Source organism: Chiloscyllium punctatum, chromosome 12 (assembly GCF_047496795.1).
Source record: "Chiloscyllium punctatum isolate Juve2018m chromosome 12, sChiPun1.3, whole genome shotgun sequence".
Classification (NCBI taxonomy): Eukaryota; Metazoa; Chordata; class Chondrichthyes; order Orectolobiformes; family Hemiscylliidae; genus Chiloscyllium; species Chiloscyllium punctatum.
In genome coordinates, this window is record NC_092750.1 from 94,120,691 (window position 1) to 94,141,663 (window position 20,973).

The 20,973-nt window shown below is 43.4% G+C and overlaps 1 protein-coding gene across 6 annotated transcripts in view; it reads right to left on the bottom strand.

Moving 5' to 3' along the window:
• LOC140483959 (nuclear receptor subfamily 2 group C member 2-like) overlaps positions 1–20,973 on the bottom strand; it is a 223,988-nt gene that overhangs the window by 61,434 nt on the left and 141,581 nt on the right. For all 6 annotated transcript variants that reach the window (XM_072582824.1, XM_072582825.1, XM_072582826.1 and 3 more), the window contains 2 exons: positions 20,047–20,186; positions 11,571–11,672 (listed from right to left, as the gene is read on the bottom strand). In XM_072582824.1, coding sequence (XP_072438925.1) covers positions 11,571–11,672; positions 20,047–20,186 — 242 coding nt within the window. The remainder of the gene's footprint in view (positions 1–11,570; positions 11,673–20,046; positions 20,187–20,973) is intronic.

Sequence of the window (20,973 nt, forward strand, 5' to 3'; positions counted from 1 at the left end):
TCAAGATAGATAAGTCCCCATGGATATATCCAAGGTTACTCCGGGAAAAGAGGAATGAGATTGCTGTGCGTCTGGTGATAATCTTTAGATCCTCACTCTCTACGAGAGTAGAACTGGATGATTGTAGGGAGATTAATGTTGAGAATAGGGATATTCCTGGGAATTACAGACCAGTCAGTCTTACATCTGTGGTAAGCAAGGTCCAGGAAAGGATTCTGAGAGATAGAATTTATGACTGTTTGGAAAAATATAGTTTGATTAAAGATAGTCAGCATGGTTTTGAGAGGGGCAGATCGTGCCTCACTAGCCTATTGAGTTCTTTGAAAACGTGATGAGACAAGTTGACAAAGGTCGAGCAGTGATGGGGTGTATATGTATTTCAAGAAGGCTCCCCACAGGTTCCCCACAGTAGGCTCATTCATAAAGTTAGGAGGTGTGACTGGATACAGACTTGGCTGGCCAAAAGAAGACAGTGAGCGGTGCCCGCAGGGATCTATTCTTGGGCCTCTGCTCTTTGTAGTTTTTATAAATGACTTGGATGAGGAAGTGGAAGGGTGGGTTAGTACATGAAGGTTGGTGGTGTTGTTGATAGTGTCGAGGGCTGTTGCAGGCTACAAGACATTGACAGGATGTCGAGCTAAGCTGAGAAGTAGCAGATGGAGCTCAATCTGGATAAATGTGAAGTGATTCGCTTTGGAAGGTCAAACTTGAATGCTGAATACAGGGTTAAAGACAGGATTCTTGGCAATGTGGAGAAAAAGTGTGATCTTGTGGACATAGATCCCTCAAAGTTGCCATCCAAGTTGATGAAGGGCTTATGCTCGAAACATCGATTCTCCTGCTCCTCGGATCCTGCCAGACCGGCTGTGCTTTTCCAGCCCCACACTCTGACTCAAGTTGATAGGGTTGTTCAGTGGTGTAGGGCGTTTTGACTTTCATTAACGGGGGATTGAGTTTAAGAGCCGTGAGGTTTTGCTACAGGTCTATAAAACCTTGCTTAGACCACACTTGGAATATTGTGTTCAGTTGTGGTCACCTCAGTATAGGAAGGATGTAAATGCTTTAGAGAGGGAGCAGAGGAGTTTTACCAGGATGCTGCCTAGATTGGAGGGCATACCTTATGAAAAGAGATTGAGTGAGTTAGGGCATTTCACACTGGAGAGAAGAAAAGAGAGGTGACTTGATAGATGTGTACAAGGTAATGAGAGGCATAGATAGAGTAGGTGGTCAGAGACTTTTCCCAAGGGCAGAAATGGCTGTCATGAGGGGCAATTATTTTAAGGTCACTGGAAGAAAGTATGGGGAGATATCAGAGGTAGATTCTTTGCACAGAGCGTGCTGAATGTACGGTGCACTGCCAGCAGAGGTATTAGAGTCAGATACATAAGGGACATTTAATTGACTGCTGGACAAGCACATGGACCACAGTAAATTGAGGGGTGTGAGAGTTAGGTTGATCTTAAATTATGGCAAATGCTCGGCACAACATCGTAGGCTGTTCTGTACTGTTCTATGCCCTCTGTTCTATTCCGCGGCTGCAATCGGGAATCCAGGATGGTGTGTTGCCTCCAAGGTGCCAGAGTCCAGGATATTTCAGAGTAGCTGCAGAACATTCTCAAGGGGTAAGGTGAGCAGCCAGAAGTCATTGAGCACATTAGCATAAATAACATTAGTAGAAATAAGGATGAGGTCCTGCAGAGTGATATTGGCTCGGAAAAATGTTACAAACTAAGACCTCGGTAATAATCTCCAGATTACTTGCAGTACCACGTGCTTGTGAGAGTAAGAACAGGAGGATATAGCAGATGAACGTGTGGCTAAAGAATTGGTGCAGGCATAATTGGATCATTGGGATCTTTTCTGGGGCAGGGTTGCACTTGAACTGGAGGGGGGTCCAATATCTTGGCGAGAGAGATAGATGTGCTGCAAGGGAGGGTTTAAACTGGCAAGTGGTTGCGATCCACAACAGAGAGGCAAGTGTGATGTTCCAAAGAGATACAGTAATCAGAAATAGTAAATTGAAGAGACAGGTCAGTGAGTTTTGAGAAGATTGCAGCTCAAGTTGAGGTTCTGGAGGTAGGTTTGCTCGCTGAGCTGGAAGGTTCATTTTCAGAAGTTTCATCACCATACTAGGTAACATCTTCAGTGAACTTCCCAACAAAGCATTGCTGATGATTCCTGCTTTCTATTTATATGTTTGGGTTGGTGATGTCATTTCTTGTGGTGATGTCATCTGCTGTTCTTTTTCTCGGGGGCGGTAAATCCAGGGTGGACCCGATTTACCACCCCCTGAGAGAAAGAACAGGAAATGACGTCACCAACCCAAAGAAACTGAAAATGAACCTTCCAGCTCAGTGAGCAAACCTACATCCAGACAAGTCAGGTTAGAATAAGACAGGGAGAAAGTGAGGACTGCAGATGCTGGAGATCAGAGCTGAAAATGTGTTGCTGGAAAAGCGCAGCAGGTCAGGCAGCATCCAAGGAGCAGGAGCCCTTCTTCAGGAATGGAGAAGGGCTCATGCCCGAAACGTCGATTCTCCTGCTCCTTGGATGCTGCCTGACCTGCTGCTCTTTTCCAGCAACACATTTTCAGCTCTGGAACAAGACAGGGAGTAAGGAATGCCTGTTGGATTAAATTGCATTTATTTCAATGCAAGAAGGCTAACAGGTAAGGCCAATGAACTCAGGGTCTGGATACGTTTTTGGGACTGGGATATTATAGCCATTACAGAAACTAATGCTAAGGGAGAGACAGGACTGGCAGCTGAATGTACCAGAGTACAGGTCCTTTAGGTGGGACAGAGGTGGTGGAAGGAGGGGAGGGGATGTTGCATTTTTGATTAAGGTGAGTATCACAGCAGCAATCAGAGATGAAATAACTGAAGGATCATCCAGGGAAGCTCTATGGGTGGAGCTAAGAAATACAAAAGGGATGATCACATTATTGGGGTTGTTCTAAACGCCCCAAATAGTCAATGGAAATTAGAGGACCAAATAAGTGGGGAGACTGGGGAGACTTGCAGGATAAATAGTAGGGGATTTTCATTTTCCTAACATTGACTGGGACTGCCAGAGAATTAAAAGCTTAGATGGGAATGAATTTGTTAACTGTATTCAGGAAGGTTTCCTCAATTAATATATAGAGGGTCATACTCTGGAAGGGGCAAAATTCGACCTACTCTTGGGAAAAAGGGCAGGACAGATGATGGAGGTGAATGTTGGTGGGGCACTTTGGGACGAGTGACTATAGTTCTATCAATTTTAAAATAGTTATGGGGATGGAGAGGATTTGTCCACAGATTCAAGTTCTAAATTGGTGCAAGGCAAATTTCAATGAAATTAGACAGAAGGTTGCTGGGGTTGTTTGGAGTAGATTGCTTGCAGGCAAAGGAACCTCTCGCAGGTGGGAAGCTTTCATAAATGAGAGAACTAGAGTTCAAGGTCTGTGAGGGTGAAAGGCAAAGTTGGCAGGAATAGGGAACCCTGGATGACAAGATGTATTGAGGCCTTGACCAGAAAAAAAGGTGTGGCTCAGGTATAGGAAACTAGGATCACCGTGGGCGGCACGGTGGCACAGTGGTTAGCACTGCTGCATCACAGCGTCAGAGACCCGGGTTCAGTTCCCGCCTCAGGCGACTGACTGTGTGGAGTTTGCACATCCTCCCCGTGTCTGCGTGGGTTTCCTCCGGGTGCTCCGGTTTCCTCCCACAGTCCAAAGATGTGCAGGTCAGGTGAATTGGCCATGCTAAATTGCCCGTAGTGTTAGGTAAGGGGTAAATGTAGGGGAATGGGTGGGCTGCGCTTCGGCGGGTCGGTGTGGACTTGTTGGGCCGAAGGGCCTGTTTCCACACTGTAAGTCTAATCTAATCTAATCTAAAGAAATCCCTGGGGGTACACATGGAATGCAGGAGTTCACTGAAGAAGGAAATCTGATGGGTGAAAAGAGGCCACGGGATAGCCTTGGCTGAGAAGAGTACGGTGAATCCAAAAAAGGTACTTTAAGTATATTTAAGGAAAAATAATAACTGGAAAGAGAATAGTTTCTTTCAAGGACCAAAGTGGACATATATGTGCAGAACTAGGAGAAAATGAGGACAGCAGATGCTGGAGATTAGAGTCGAGAATGTGGTGTCGGAAAAGCACAGCAGGTCAGGTAGCATCCGAGGAGCAGAAGAGTCTATGTTTCTGGCAAAAACCCTTCATCATATTCCTGATGAAAGGGCTTTTGCCCAAAACGTCAACTCTCCTACTCCTCGGATGCTGCCTGACCTGCTGTGCTTTTCCAGTACCACAGGCTCGACAAGTATGTGTAGAACTGCAGGTTCAATGAATACTTCTTCTCTGATTATGATGGAGAAAGACTTTGCAACTTGGGGACGTTAGTGGTGATATCTTGGGGACAGTCCATATCACAGTCAAGTTGGATTTAACAGAATGTATAAAGATAGATAAATCTCCTGGTCCTGACCAGGTATATCCAAGAACACTGAAAGAGGCTAGAGACGAAATTGAGATATAAAATATACATGCATTCAGAAAGGCAGGGTTTGATTAGGAGTGGTCAGCATGGTTTTGAGTGGGAAATCATGTCTCACAAATATTTTTTAGAGTTCTTTGATGAAGTGACTAGGAAGGTTGACAAGGGCAAGGCAGTAGATGTAGTCTATGTGGATTTGGGTAAGGACTTTGATAGGATTCCACATGCTCTGGAAGGCTGGATCGCTTGGAATCCAGGGCTAGCTGGCAAATTGGATACAAAATTGGCTTGATGGTCAGAAGCAGAGGGTAATAGTGGAGGGATGTTTGTTAGACTGTAGGCCTGTGACTAGTGGAGTGCCTTAGGGGTCTATGCTGGGCCCATTACAGTTTGTTATCTATTTCAGTGCTTGAATGAGAATGTACAAGGCATTATTAGTAAGGTTGCAGATGACATTAAAATAAAGCTGTATCGTGGACAGTGAGGAAGGTTATCAGAAATTACGACAGGACTTTAAACAGCTGGGATGGTGGGCTGTGAAATGGCAAAAGGAGTTTAATATAGATAAGTCTTGCGTTTTGCAAAGTCAAATCAAGGTAGGTTTCATGGTGAATGGGAGGGCCTTTAGGAGTGTAGTGGAACTTGGAGTTCAGGTGCACAGTTCTCTATAAGTAGAGTCACGGATAGACAGAGTAAGCACTAGCTTTCAGAGCGCAGCTCCTTCATCAGGTACCAGTGCTCCAAAAGCTAGTGCTTCCAAATAAACGTGTTGCACTATAACCTAGTGTTGTGTGATTTATAACTTTCTGCACCCCAGTCCACCAGTACCTCCATATCACAGGCAGACAGGGCAGTGAAGAAAGCTTTTGGCACACTGGCCTTCATCAGTCAGGGCACTGAGTATAGAATTTGGTAAGTTATGTTGCAGTTATGCAGGACATTCGTGAGACTGCACTTGGAGTATTGTGTTCAGTTTTGGTCACCTTGCTATAGGAGTGTCATTAAATTGGAAAGAATGCAGCAGGAATTTACAAGGATATTGCCTAGATGCAAGGACCCGAGTTATAGGGGGAGGCTGGACAAGCTGGGACGTTTTCTTTAGAGTGTACGAGACTGAGGGAGGAGCTTATAAAAGTGTATAAGTCCACGAGAGGCACAGACAGGGTGAGTGCACACAGTCTTTTTCCCAGGATTGGGGAATCAAGGACAAGAGGGCATCAGTTTGAAGTTGGAAGGGAAAGAATAAAAGGGAACCTGAAGGGCAACTGTTTTTTTACACATAGGGTGATATGCATATGAAATGAGCTACCAGCAGAAGTGTTTTGAGGTGGGTACATTAACAACATTTGAAAGGCATTAGGACAAATACATGGATAGGAAAGGTTTAGAAGGATATGGACCAAGTGCAGAGAAATGGGGTTAGGGTAGTTGGACATTTTGGTCAGCATGGACCAGTTGGAGTCAAAGGGCCTGTCTCTATAGGACTCTATGACTCGAATGCTTAAATTTTTAACTCCGTTTCTTTTACTACTCTGTACCTATGTTTTTCGTACCTTGGCACCTAAGGTAGCACCTTCTATGGCAACACTGTACACTTTTCACTGTGCTCCTGTACTTGAGTACACGCGACAATAAAATCTATTGAAAAGGGGAAACAACCTATTATAGAATCCTTACAGTGTGGAAACTGGCCATTCGACCCAACCAAACCTTCTGACTCTCTGTAAAGCATCCCACCCAGACTCACCCCACTACTCTGTCCCTATAATCCACACAATCTACACATCCATGGACGCTATGGGCAATTTAGCACAGCTAAGCCATCCAAGCAGTACAGCTTTAGACTGTGGAAGGAAACCTGAGCACCCGGAGAAAACTAATACAGTCGCAGGGAGAACATGCAAACTCCACACAGACCTGAGGCTGGAATTGAACCCAGGTCCTTGGTGCTGAGGCAGCAGTGCTAACCACTAAGCCTTATCAAATCCTCCAAGAATCTTATATATTTAAATAAGGTCTCCTCTCATTCTTTTAAATTCCAATGAGTACATGGCCAATCTTTCAACCTCTTCTCAGAAGAGGGTCCATCCATACCTTGTATCAGCCTCATGAATCATCTTTGGACTGACTTCATGTCACTATATCTTTCCATAGACTGTTCACAATACTCCAACTATAATCTAACTAGGCGTTTGAATAAGTTTAGCAAAACTTCCCTACCTTTAAAGTCAATTCTATTTTAAATAAAGATCCACATTCAACTTGGATGTTCTATTACTCACTGGATGCTAGATTTTTGTGATTCATACATGAGGATTCCCAAACCCCTCTGTCATGTAGTTTTCTGCAGTCCTTCACCATTTAAATAATATTCAGCTCCTCTTCTTGCCAAAGTGCATAACCTCACATTCCCCCACATTATATTCCATCTTAGCTTTGATTTATTGGGATGTCAGCATTTATTGTCCTTCCCTAGTTGCTCTCAAGCTGCTGCCTTCTTGAACAGCTGCAGCCAAAAGCTGTAGATAGTCACACTTTGCGTTAAGAGGAAAATTTCAGGATTTTGAACAAGTGACCTGAAGGAACAGTGATATACTTCCAAGTCAGAATGATAAGTGGCACCATTTTTTTACTCGCTCGTGGGACATGGACGTCACTGGCTAGCCATTTTATTGCCTGTCCTAATTGACCTTGGGAAGGCGGTGGTGAGCTACCTTCTCGAACCGCTGCAACTCACAAGCTGTAGGTTGACCCACAATGTTCTTAGGGAGGGAATTCCAGAATTTTGACCCAGTGATAGTGAAGGAATATATTTCCAAGTCAGGATGGTGAATGCCTTGGAAGGGAACTTGGTGTTGTTACCACAAATCTGCTGACCTTGACCTTGACTTTTTAGTTGGAAATGGTGGTGGATTTGAAAGGTGCTGTCTAAGGATCTTTGGTGATTTTCTGCAGTGCAACCTGTCAATAGTGCAGAGCGTCAGTAGTGGAGGGATTGAGCGGTTATGGATGTGGTGCCAATCAAGTGAACTGCTTTGTCCCGGATGGTGTGAATTTTCTTGAATGTTGTTGACGCTGCACCCATCCAGACAAGTGGGGAATATTTCATCATCCTCCGGTCTTATACCTTGTAGATGATAGCCAGGCTTTGGGGAATTAGGAGGTGAGTTACTCACCACAATATTTCTAGCCTCTGACTTGCTTTTGCAACGACCATGTTTAGGTGACAAATTCAGTTGCATTTCTGGTCAATAGTACCCGTAGGATGTTGATAGTGGGGAATTCATTAATAAGTAGCAAATGTTAAAAAAAATTGATTGAGTTGTTTATAGACTGTTGAACAATAGGTGTATTGTAGAATAGTGAATAAGGACATTAGAGGCACACATAATAAGGGTTATACATAATATTAGGAGTTGTTATTCCTCATATAAACTACACAGACTGGTAGCACTGTTGCCTCACAGTGCAGGGAACCAGGTTCGATTCAAGCCTTGGATGAGTGACTGTTTGGAGTTTACACGTTCACCCAGGGTCTACGTGGACTTGCTCCGGAGGCTCGCATTTCTTCCCATGGTCTAAAGATGTGCAGGTTAGATGGATTGGGCATACAATTTGTCCTGTTGTATCCAGGGTTATGCAGGATGGACTAGTCATACTCATTGATGCTCTTCGAAGGGTCAGTACATACCTGATGCCTTACAGGATTCCATGATTGTAGTAATAGTGTGAAACATAATTTAAGGTAATATATTAATATAGATTTAGACTTGCTTAAAAGACAAAAATAAAGAATGGGACATGGTTAGATTGTCAGGCTATAACTAGTGTGGTACTGCAATAATCAGTATTCAGAAGTCAGCTATTTATAATCTATATTAATGACCTAGATGAGGGATGGAGTGTATCTGGGTATGCTGACATAAAAGGTTAAGTGGAAAAGTAAGCAGTCAACTGTACATTGACAGACAGCAGAGGCATACAGACAGCGCACAGGATATGAGGTTCCTGGTAACCAGGGTCTTGGAGTTTGAGCGCTTGGGAATACTGTGAAGTTCAGAGTATCATGTATAATACGTATAAGAGAGGTAGTTGCATCAAAAGCAAACATTCCACAGCCAAAAAGGAAATGGGTGACCACCAGGCAGAGTAACAGCACTGAAAAACATTTTGGATACTGTATGTGGTGTATAGTCTCTTGAGGAAAGTAGAGACAGCCAAATTCATTGCATCATCATTGGCTCTGTTGCCAATGTTGAAGAGAAAGTGTGGGAATGCAATAGTTAGAGGGGATTAAATTGTAAGGGGAATAGTTTCTGTGACCATAAATAATATTCCAGGATGGTATGTTGCCTCCCTGCAAAAAGCTACACCACACAAGTATTTGGGAGTCTCATTCATGAATCACTAGCATACAAGTTATTGAGTCATAGAGATGTACAGCATGGAAACAGACCCTTCGGTCCAACCCGTCCATGTCGACCAGATATTCCAACCCAATCTAGTCCCACTTGCCAGCACCTGACCCATACCCCTCCAAACCCTTCCTATTCATATACCCATCCAAATGCCTTTTAAATGTTGCAATTGTACCAGCCTCCACCACCCTTTTCACTCTAAGTGAAAAGTTGCCTCTTAGGTCTCTTTTATATCTTTCCCCTCTCACCCTAAACCTATGCTCTCTAGTTCTGGACTCCCCCACCCCAGGGAAAAGACTTTGTCTATTTATCCTATCCATGCCCCTCATGATTTTAGAAACCTTTGAAAGGTCACCCTCAGCCTCCGACGCTCCAGGGAAAACAGCCCCAGCCTGTTCAGCCTCTCAATCCTCCAACCCTGGCAACATCCTTGTAAATCTTTTCCGAACCCTTTCAAGTTTCACAACATCTTTCCAATAGGAAGGAGACCAGAATTGCACGCAATATTCCAACAATGGCCTAACCAATGTCCTGTACAGCTGCAACATGACCTCCCAACTCCTGTACTCAATACTCTGACCAATAAAGGAAAGCATACCAAACGCCTCCTTCATTATCCTATCTACCTGCAACTCCACTTTCAAGGAGCTATGAACCTGCACTCCAAGGTCTCTTTGTTCAGCAACACTTCCTAGGACCTTACCATTAAGTGTATAAGTCCTGCTAAGATTTGCTTTCCCAAAATGCAGCACCTTGCATTTATTGGAATTAAACTCCATCTGCCACTTCTCAGCCCATTGTCCCATCTGGTCCAGATCCTGTTGTAATCTGAGGTAACCCTCTTCGCTGTCCACCACACCTCCAATTTTGGTGTCATCTGCAAACTTACTAACCATACCTCTTATGCTCACATCCAAATCATTTATAAAAATGACAAAAAAGTAGAGGACCCAGCACCGATCCTTATGGCACTCCAGGTTATTATGAAAGCAAATAGAATGTTGATCTTTACTGCAAAGGGAATGGAAAATAAAACCTGTCTTACTAAAAACTGTACAAGGCACTTGAGATACCACAGCTGGAATGCAGTGACCATTTCTGTCCCTTTTCCAAAGGAAATGTATTGGAGGCAGTCCAGAAAAGGTTTATTAGATTGCTACCAGTAAAGTTTGGGTCCGCTACATGGATGACACCTTTGTCAAAACTAAACAAAACAAATTAGAGGAAACCTTCAAGACCATCAATAATACCCTTACGGGCATAAAATTCACCTAACAGGAGGAAGCCAACAACAAACTGCCATTCCTAGATGTCACAGCAGAGCGAACAGCCAGTGGGGAACTTGAAACCAGCATCTACAGGAAAACAACATACAGACCAAATATTGAACTACAGAAGCAATCATCCCAACATCCACAAAAGAAGCTGCATCAGAACATTATTTCAACGAGCCAACACACACTGCAGCACAGAGGAACTATGCAGAGCACAGGAAAATCACCTATACCATGCATTCAGAAAAAATGGATATCCAATTAACACAGTCCACTGATTTTTCAGCAACAAACCCAAACAAGCAGACGAAACACATCCAGAAACCCTAGCCACTCTCCCCTCCATCAAAGACATCTCAGAAATCACTCCCAGACTACTCAGACCCCTTGGCATCATGGTAGCCCACAAACCCACCAACACATTAAAACAGCAGCTAATGAACTTGAAAGACCTTATACAGACAACGAGCAAAACTAATGTCATTTACAAAATACCGTGCAAGAACTGTAACAAACACTACATTGGACAAACAGGCAGACTAGCCACCAGGATACATGAACATCAACTAGCCACAAAACGACATGACCCTCTCTCACTAGTGTCCTTACATACCACTTCGACTGGAACAACACATCCATCCTAGGACAAGCCAAACAGAGATACGCATGAGAATTCCTAGAAGTATGGCATCCCAACTGGAACTCTATCAACAAACACATCTAGTTAGATCCAATCTATCATCTACCTTCTCAAAACTCGCTCTGCTCCTATGTCTTATGGTCTCATTGATTCAAGCCTTTCCATATTTTACAGGATATTAGTAAGGCCAGCTGAGTTTCAGTTTCTTTATCTTACATCACTTTCATCAGAGACAGTACAATTAGACTATTTTCTGGAATGAGGGATAATGAGTAGCCAGGGATAATTGGATTAGCATGGTAAATGTTTAGTTATGGGGTTAGGGTCAGGAGCCATGTCTGGATGGGATACTCTTTGAAAGGTCAGTGCAGACTTGATGGGCTGAATGCCTCTTTCCACATTATAGCATTTCTATGATTCTGTGATTCTTCCCATAAAACAGTACATCCATTCCCCTATGTTAACCTAGTGGAACCTTTTCTGGACTGCGACCAGTGTCAGTTTATCTTCCCTTATATGAAGGGACTAAAACTCTATGGTGTTTTATAATGAAATTGGAGATTTAATCTCCACACTCAGGATATATTCTGGGTCTAAATGTACTGCAGTCTGAAGTTAATGGTCAGTCCCTCACAACAAGCAGAGACATTAGTTATCATTATAAATGAGCACAGTAAAAACATGACTAGGTGAAGATTGAATTGAAATCAGAATGCAGGGAGCTGGGGGTGGAATGTGAGGCTCCATCAGATGTCAGGTACCTGTAATAGCCCCTGAACGTCCCTCTGTCTGCTTCCTCTCATTGGGATCCTCCAATGAGGTCACCACATTGTCTGGGGAACCTGACTCCACACTGGAGTAACCTGCAGATTAAACAAAATTGTCAACAGTCATTAAAGCAGAAAACCAGCTTCAAATAATGCCTCAGGTTTGACCTCTGTTAATGTACATATAGATTAAGGAGACAGACTGGGAAATCAGGAATGCCAAGATACATTTTGTACTCAATTTCCTGACAGATGGTGATAGTACACGCAAGCTCTGCTCCACAGAAGTGACGGTTCACTTTTCCACTACTTTTCTCAGAAAGGAGTGGGAATACTCTTGCTGCCTCACAAAATTCCACGAGGAGGAAATGGTCAGTTCCATTTCTTGCTCACCACCAGTGGCTTGTCTCTGGATAACAAAAGCCATTTTCAAAAAAGCCACGGCTGCTTCATGCCACCATTAAAAGCACGGAGCAGCTTGGCATCTTTAACAATAACACTGCATTTCCATAGCTCCTATACAGTGTCCCACCTAAATTCAAGGGCTACGAGAGGGAATTTTAGGACTACTGACCAAAAGCTTGGTCAAATAGGTTTTAAAGAACTTTCAAGTGAGGAGAGACAGATGCAAAGATTTACAGAGGGAATTCACAGTTTAGGACCTCAGCAGATATAGGCACGGCTACCAATGGTGGAGATATTGAAATCAGAAATGCTCAAAAGCTGGAATGGAGGAACACATATATCTCAGAAGTAGAAAGGGATTTGAAAACAAGGATGAGAATTTTAAAATAAGGGCAGTGGTTAACTGGAAGCTGCTATACACCAGTGAGCACTGCACTGATGGGTGAATGGGACTTGGAACAAGTTGGTATTTCTGGATGAGGTGAAGTTTACAGAAGATGGCAGGACACTAGGAAGCTTCGAGGAACAGAGGGTTCTTAGGATGGTGTCCACAGATGCCTTAAAGTGGCAGACAAATTAATAGGACAGTTCAGAAGCAGAAGGGACTCTTACCTTTATCAGTCATGGCCCAGATTATAAAGTCAGGGAGGTTACAAAGAACAAGAACAAAGAAAATTACAACACAGAAACAGGCCCTTCAGTCCTCCAAGCTTGTGCCGATCCAGATCCTCTATCTAAACCTGTCACCTATTTTCTGAGGATCTGTATCGCTCTGCTCCTTGCCCATTCACGTATGTCTAGATACATCTTAAATGATGCTATCGTGCCTGTCTCTACCACCTCCGCTGGCAACGTGTTCCAGGCACCCACCACCCTCGTCGTAAAGAACTTTCCATGCGTATCTCCCTTAAACTTTGCCCTTCTCACCTACTCGTGATCCCTAGTAATCGAGTCCCCCAGTCTGAGAAAAAGCTCCTTGCTATCCACCCTGTCTATACCTCTCATGATTTTGTAAACCTCAATCAGGTCCTCACTCAACCTCCATCTTTCTCATGAAAATAATCCTAATCCAGCCAATCTCTCTTCATAGCTAGCACCCTCCATAACAGGCAACATTCTGGTGAAACTCCTCTGCACCCTCTCCAAAGCATTCACATCCTTTTGGTAATGTGGCGACCAGAACTATACACAGTATTTCAAATGAGGCCGAACCAAAGTCCTATACAACTGTAACAAGACCTGCCAACTCTTGTACTTAATACCCCATCCGATGAAGAAAAGCATGCCGTATGCCGCCTTGACCACTCTATCGATATGCATTGCCACCTTCGGGGGTAACTGACTTGAACACCCAGATATCTCTGTACATCAATTTTCCCCAGGGCTTTTCCATTTACTGTACACTTTACTCTTTAACTGAATCTTTCAAAATGCATCATCTTGCATTTGCCTGGATTGAACTCCATCTGCCATTTCTCTGCCCAACTCTCCAATCTATCTATATTCTGCTGCATTCTTGACAGTCCCCTTCACTACCTGCCACTCCACCAATCTTAATGTTGTCTGCAAACTTGCTAATCAGACCACCTATACTTTCCTCCAGATCATTTATGTATATCACGTACAACAGTGGTCCCAGCGCGGATCCCTGTGGGACACCACTGGTCACAGTTCTCCATTTTGAGAAACTCCCTTCCACTACTACTGACTCCTGCTGCCCAGCTAGCTCTCTATTCATCTAGCTAGTACACCCTGGACCTCACAGGACTTCACTTCTCCATCAGCCTACCATGAGAATCTTATCAAACACCTTACTGAAGTCCTTCCCTCATCAATCAACTTTGTCATTTCCTCAAAGAATTCTATCAAGTTGGTAAGACATGACCTTCCCTGCACAAAACCATATTGCTTGTCACTGATAAGCCCATTTCCTTTCAAATGTAAATAGACCATTTCCCTCAGTATCTTCTCCAGAGCTTCCATACCACTGACATCAGGCTCACTGGTCTTTAATTACCTGGATCATCCCTGTTACCCTTCTTAAACAAGGGCTCAACATTAGCAATTCTCCAGTCCTCCGGGACCTCACCCATGTTCAAGCATGTTGCAAAAATATCCATTAAGGCCCCAGCTGTTTCCTCTCTCGCTACGCTCAGTGACCTGGGATAGATCCTATCCGACATGGGGACTTGTCCACCTTCATGACTTTTAGAATACCCAACACTACATCCCTCTTTATGCCGACCCGACCTAGAGTTATCAAACATCTATCCCTAAACTCAACATCTGTCACGTCCCCTTCCTCTGCGAATACCAATGCAATATATTCATTAAGAATCTCACCCATTTTCTCCCACTCTGTGCTAACATTCCGCCTTTGTCCTTGAGTGGGCCAACCCTTTTTCTAGTTACCGTCTTGCTCCTTAGAAACAAATAAAAGGCTTTGGGATTTTCCTTGCGTTTGCCTAAGAAATTTCATGACCCCTTTAAGTTCTCTTAATTCCTCGTTTCAGATTGGTCCTACTTTCTCAATATTCTTCCAAAGCTACATGTTTTCAGTTGCCTAGACCTTATGTATGCTTCCTTCTTCTTCTTAGCTAGTCTCACAATTTCACCTGTCATCCATGGTTCCCTAATCTTGCCATTCCTATCCCTCATTTTCACAGGGACATGTCTGTCCTGCACTTTAACCAACCTCTCTTTAAAGGTCTCACACATATCAAATGTGGATTTACCCTCAAACACCTATTCCCAATCGATATTCCCCAGCTCCTGCCAGATTTTGCTGTACTTGGCCTTCCCCCAGTTTAGCACTCTTCCTTTAGGACCACTCTCGTCTTTCTCCATGCATCTTCTAAAACTTACAGAATTGTGAGCACTACTCCCAAAGTAATCCCCTACTGAAACTTCAACCGCCTGGCCAGGCTCATTCCACAACTGCAGGTCAAGAATGGCCCCTTCCCAAGGATGACTGTTTACATACTGCTCAATAAAACCCTCCTGGGTGCTCCTTACAAATTCTCCTCCATCTAGATCTCTAACACTAAGTGAATCCCAGTTACATCGGAGCTGTATAGAACTGAGGACGGCATGGTGGCTCAGTGGTTAGCACTGCTGCCTCACAGCACCAGGAACCCAAGTTTGATTCCAGCCTCAGGCAACTGTCTGTGTGGAGTTTGCACATTCTCCTCATTGTCTGCATGGGTTTCCTCCGGGTACTCCAGTTTCCTCCCTCAGTCCAAATATATGCAGGTTAAGTGATTTGGCCATGCTAAACTGCCCACAGTGTTCATGGATATGTAGGTTAAGTACTTTGGTCAAGAGAAATATATAGCAATTCGGTAGGGGAATGGGTCTGGGTGGGTTACTCTTCAAAGGGTCAGGGTGGACTTGTTGGGCCAAATGGCCTATTTTCACCCTGGAAGGATTCTAGGCCACAGCTGGAGTACTGTGTGTAGCTGTGACCACCACATTATAGTAAGAATGAGATTGTGCTGGAGATTCACCAGGATGTTACCTGGAGTGAAAAGTCTCAGTTATGCTGAGACACTAGCTAAGCTGGGTTTGCTTTCCTTGGAGCACAGAAGGCTAAGGGATGGGTTTGAGTGAGGTATACAAAATTATGAGAAGCATAGGTGTAACAGACACCCATGAGAATCTCTTGCCTACGGGCAACATGTCTAAGACCAGAGGGCATAGGTGATGAGTAAATGGCTTAGTGTAGATATGAAAAATACTTTTTTCACCCAAAGGGTTTTGGAGATATGGAATGGGTTGCCTGAGAGGGAGGTGGAGGCAGGTGCTCTCACCACATTTAAAAAGCATCTGGATGAGTACTTATGCCAGGGCATAGTAGGCTGTGGACCAAGTGCAGGTAAATGGGATTAGTGTAATTGGGTATTTGGTGGTTGGCTGAAGGGCCTGTTTCTGTGCTGTACAACTATGACTCTATGTACACTGGAAGACACCAAGTTCCAGCTCCCACAAGTCCCCCACTGTCTCTAAGTTATCAGACTACTTCTCCGACATCTAATATTAAACGAGCAAAATATTCTCCAGTTAAACATTCAGAAGATCAAAGCCAATGTCCCTGGGTTGTTCTGAAAAAATCCACTCCAGAGCTACCAACTCCATAACTCACCACAAGGCTGACACAGTCATGTGTCATATCTGACCCCAGTGGAGTTTCTGATCATATGTCTATAATTGCATTAGTTTTAAAATAATGATGGAAAAGGATAGACCAGATCTAAAAGTTGAAGTTCAAAGTTGGAGGAAGGCTAATTTTGACGGTACTAGGCAAGAACTTTCAAAAGCTGATTGGGGGCAGGTGTTCATAGGTAAAGGGACGGCTGGACAATGGGAAGCCTTCAGAAATGAAATAACGAGAGTCCAGAGACAGGATCCGTTAGGATGAAAGGAAAGGCTGGTAGGTGTAGGGAATGCTGGATGACTAGAGAAATTGAGAGTTTGTTTAAGGAAAAGAAGGAAGCATATGTCAGATATAGACAGGATAGATCGAGTGAATCCTTAGAAGAGTATAAAGGCAGTAGGAGTATACTTAAGAGGGAAACCAGGAGGGCAATGGGGACATGAGATAGCTTTGGCAAAAAGAGTTAAGGAGAATCCAAAGGGTTTTTACAGATACATTTAAGGTCAAATGGTAACTAGGGAGAGAATAGGGCCCCTCAAAGATCAGCAAGGCAGCCTTTGTGTGCAGCCACAGGAGATGGGAGACACACAAAACGAGCATTTTGTATCAACGTTTACTGTGGAAAATGACATGGAAGATATAGAATGGAGGGAAATAGATGGTGAAATCTTGAAAATATCCATATTACAGAGGAGGAAGTGCTGGATGTCTTGAAATGCATAAAAGTGGATAAATCCTCAGGACCTGATCAGGAATACCCTAAATCTCTGTGGGAAGCTAGACAAGTGATTGCTGGGCCTCTTGCTGAGATATTTGTATCATCGATAGTCACAGGTGACGTGCCGGAAGACTGGAGGTTGGCTAACGTGGTGCCACTGTTTAAGAAGTGTGGAAAGGACAAGCCAGGGAACTACAGACCAGTGAGCCTGACGTCGGTGGTGGGCAAATTGTTGGAGGGAATCCTGAGGGACAGGATGTACATGTATTTGGAAAGGCAAAGACTGATATAGTCAACATGGCTTTGTGCGTGGGAAATCATGTCTCACAAACTTGATTGAGTTTTTGGAAGAAGTTACAAAGAGGATTGATGAGGACAGAGCATTGAATGTGATCTATATGGACTTCAGTAAGGTGTTCGACAAGGTTCATCATGGGATATTGGTTAGCAAGGTTTGATCTCACGGAATACAGGGAGAACTAGCCATTTGGATACAGAACTGGCTTGAAGGTAGAAAACAGAGGGTGGCGGTGGGAGGGTTGTTTTTCAGACTGGAGGCCTGTGACCAGTGGAGTGCCACAAGGATCAGTGCTGGGTCCTCTACTTTTCATCATTTATACAAAATGATTTGGTTGCGAGCATAAGAGGTACAGTTAGTAAGTTTGCTGATGACACCAAAATTGGAGGTGTAGTGGACAGAGAAGGAGGTCACCTTAGAGTACAACTGGATCTTGACCAGATGGGCCAATGGACTGAGAAGTGGCAGATGGAGTTTAATTTAGATAAATGCGAGGTGCTGCATTTTCAGAAAGCAAATCTTAGCAGAATCTATATACTTAATGGTAAGGTCGTAGAGAGTGTTGCTGAACGAAGAGGCCTTGGAGTGCAGGTTCATAGCTCCTTGAAAGTAGAGTCACAGGTAGACAGGATTGTGAAGAAGTCGTTTGGTATGCTTTCCTTTATTGGTCAGAGCATGGAATACAAGTGTTGGGAGGTCATGTTCAGGACGTTATTGAGGCCACTTTTCAAATATTGTGTGCAAGTCTAGTCCCCTTCCTTTCGGAAGGATGTTGTGAAACTTGAAAGGGTTCAGAAAAGATTACAAGGATCTGAGTTATATGGAGAGGTTGAATAGGCTGGGGCTGTTTTCTTTGAAGCGTCAGAGGCTGAAGAGTGACCTTACAGAGGATTATAAAATCATGAGGGGCATGGATAGGATAAATAGAGTCTTTTCCCTGGGGTGGGGGAGTCCAGAACTAGAGGGCATTGGTTTAGAGTGAGAGGGGAAAGATATAAAAGAGACCTAATGGGAAACTTTTTTATACAGAGAGTGGTGCATGCATGGAATGCGCTGGCAGAGCAAGTGATGGAGGCTGGTACAATAACAACATTCAAAAGGCATCTGGAAGGATATATGAATTGGAAGGATTTAGAGGAATAAGGGCCAAGTGCTTGCAAATGGGAGTAGATTAGGTTGTGATATCTGGTCGGCATGGGTGCGCCAGACGAAAGAGTCTATTTTCGTGCTGTACATCTCTATGATTCTATGTCCCCTCCATTACTAAGATCATCTACTTCCAGCTCAGGTACAACACAACTATCCATTCCAACTCAGCTCATCAGTTGCTAAAACCCTCAATACCTTTGTTACCTCTAGCCTCAGCTATACAAAAGCTGTCCTGGCCTGTTCAACATTCAGTACTGTTTAGCTGAAGCTCTCTGCTGCCCTTTTAGTCTAACTTTCACCAACTCCTTTCACCCCTGTGTTTGCTTGACTGACATATGGTTGTCCCTGCACTGTTCCCAATTAAGTAATGCCTTGCCTGTAAAATTAGCATTTTTATTCCCAATTTGCTTGATCACCTGATCTTCCCTAAGTTCCTCCAAAACAAGATGCATGGGATATACAGGCTCCCCCATCAATCTAACATCAGATCTGACAAAAATGGAATTACTCCAAAATCTGTATGCTTATGATGCTAAAAGTCTAACATTTTTAAAAAAACACTCAAACTACTCAGTCAGGTAGATTGAAGCCTCTGTAGAGAGGGAGTGAAAAAATAAGCTTACCTTTTAGATCAGCGTCCTTTTACCAAAGACAATTAATAAAAAGGGCATTAATGTCAAGGTCAGTGTCAGACCAGTAGCTAACATATATAAAATATATTCAAAAAGAAAACCATTGACTTCGAGTTGACAGATGGGTGCTAATGCTTGCAACACCTCTTGATGAAATGTAGCATCAGATGAAGTTTATACTTTATTAGTTAGAGCAGACAATGTCCACAAATGCTTTTTCCCATTTTAAACATTTCCTTTAGGGAAGTACGTGCACATATATAATACAAAATGCTGTGCTTCAGTTTAGGTACAGGAAGGCATAAATAAAGACTGAAAAATTTGTAATAACTTGGACAATGAAAGTTAATGAATTACTTGTTTACCTGCACATGGAAACATCCCCTCTTTCTATCTCACTCCCAAGAACTCAGTGTCTGTTTCTCCCAAAACCTCCTTCAATTCCCTTTCTTTCTTCAACCTGGCACTTACTCTTCTTTTCTTAACCCAATTCTCTCTCTCTTGCTGAGTGTCTCCCTTCCCAATACCTTTGCCCTCCTCTCCAGCTATCTCTCCCTGACAAACCCAGTTTCACTCTCTCCAACCATCTCTCTTCTCTCTACAACAAACATTTTCTGTTTCCTTTTATTTTCTTCATAATCTTAATGTCTCTGTTTTCACTCCCCTGCATCATTCACTCCTCCTCAATTACAGCCTCTTCCTCTACCTATCATCTCAAACTCCAGATACTTGGCAGCTCTGGGTCTAGCGTCTGGTCCCCAATATTATACACTCCCACTGGAGTCCAGCATCCAAGATTTGCAGGATGGAAAAATGTAGGTGTGACTGGGGACCTTTGTGAATGACTCATGAAGCTATATGTGTTAGAACTGGATTTTGTTCAGGACATACCCTTGCTTAAGACAGGCAGACATAAATACTTCGAGTTCACATACCTGGGCTTCCTCTGACCCTGGACGCCACATAAATCGTGGCTAAAAAAACAACTCTCGGCTACAATACTCCAGGTCAGAATATAGCATAATAAATATAGCATGGTCAATTCAGGCCGTCATCTGACAGACTGAGCTCAGGAAGTGCTCTCGTAAATTGGTTCTGACAGCACTTGCACTCACCTTGCTGCAGGCCACTCTGCAGGTGGTTTACAATCGCAGTGAGGATAGTAGAGAGATTCATGACCTGAGAACACTGTGCCAAGGCCAAAGTGAACAGCTCATTCCAGCAGGCTCGCACCAGGCTGGTGTTACAATCCTGACTGAAATACACAACACATTCAAATTAAAATTCTGCACATTCACATTCTCACAGCAAACTCCCATGAGCTGCTTTCAGCTTTGTTTAAAGAAAAGATGGTTTATTGTTTTATTCTACTAGTGACCAGTGATGTGCCGCAAGGAACTGTGCTAGGTCCACTGCTTTTTGTCATTTATATACATTATTTGCTTGTGAATGTAGAAGATATGGTTAGCAAGTTTGCAGATGAATCAAAATTGGTGGTATAATGGACAACAAAAGTTACCTCAGAGTACCTTGATCTGAAGGCGACAGGAGTGGCAGATGGAGTTTAATTTAGATTAGTATGAGGTGCTGCATTTTGTTAAGGCAAACTAGGACATACACTTAATGGTAAGGTCCTGGAGAGTGTTGCTGAGCAAACAGACCATGGAGTGCAGTTCACAGTTCCTTAAAAGTGAAGTCGCAGGTAGGCAAGGTAGTGAGGGCATTTGATACACTTGCCTTTGTGGTCAGTGCATTCAACATAGGAACTGGGAGGTCATATTGCAGCTGTACAGGACAGTGGTTCAGCTACTTTTAAAATACTGCATTCAATTTCAGTCTCCCAGCTATAGACAAGATATTGTGAAACTTAAAAGGTTTCAGAAAAGATTTACAAGGATGTTCTGCATATTTTTGACTTTCACATTGGGCCATAGAAAGAATTTGGATGATGGTAGAATTATCATGCTTTCCTTGTCAAAATTTCCTCTTTCAAACAAATGATTTCCATGACACTGACAGTCTTTCTTCAATCTTCACATGAT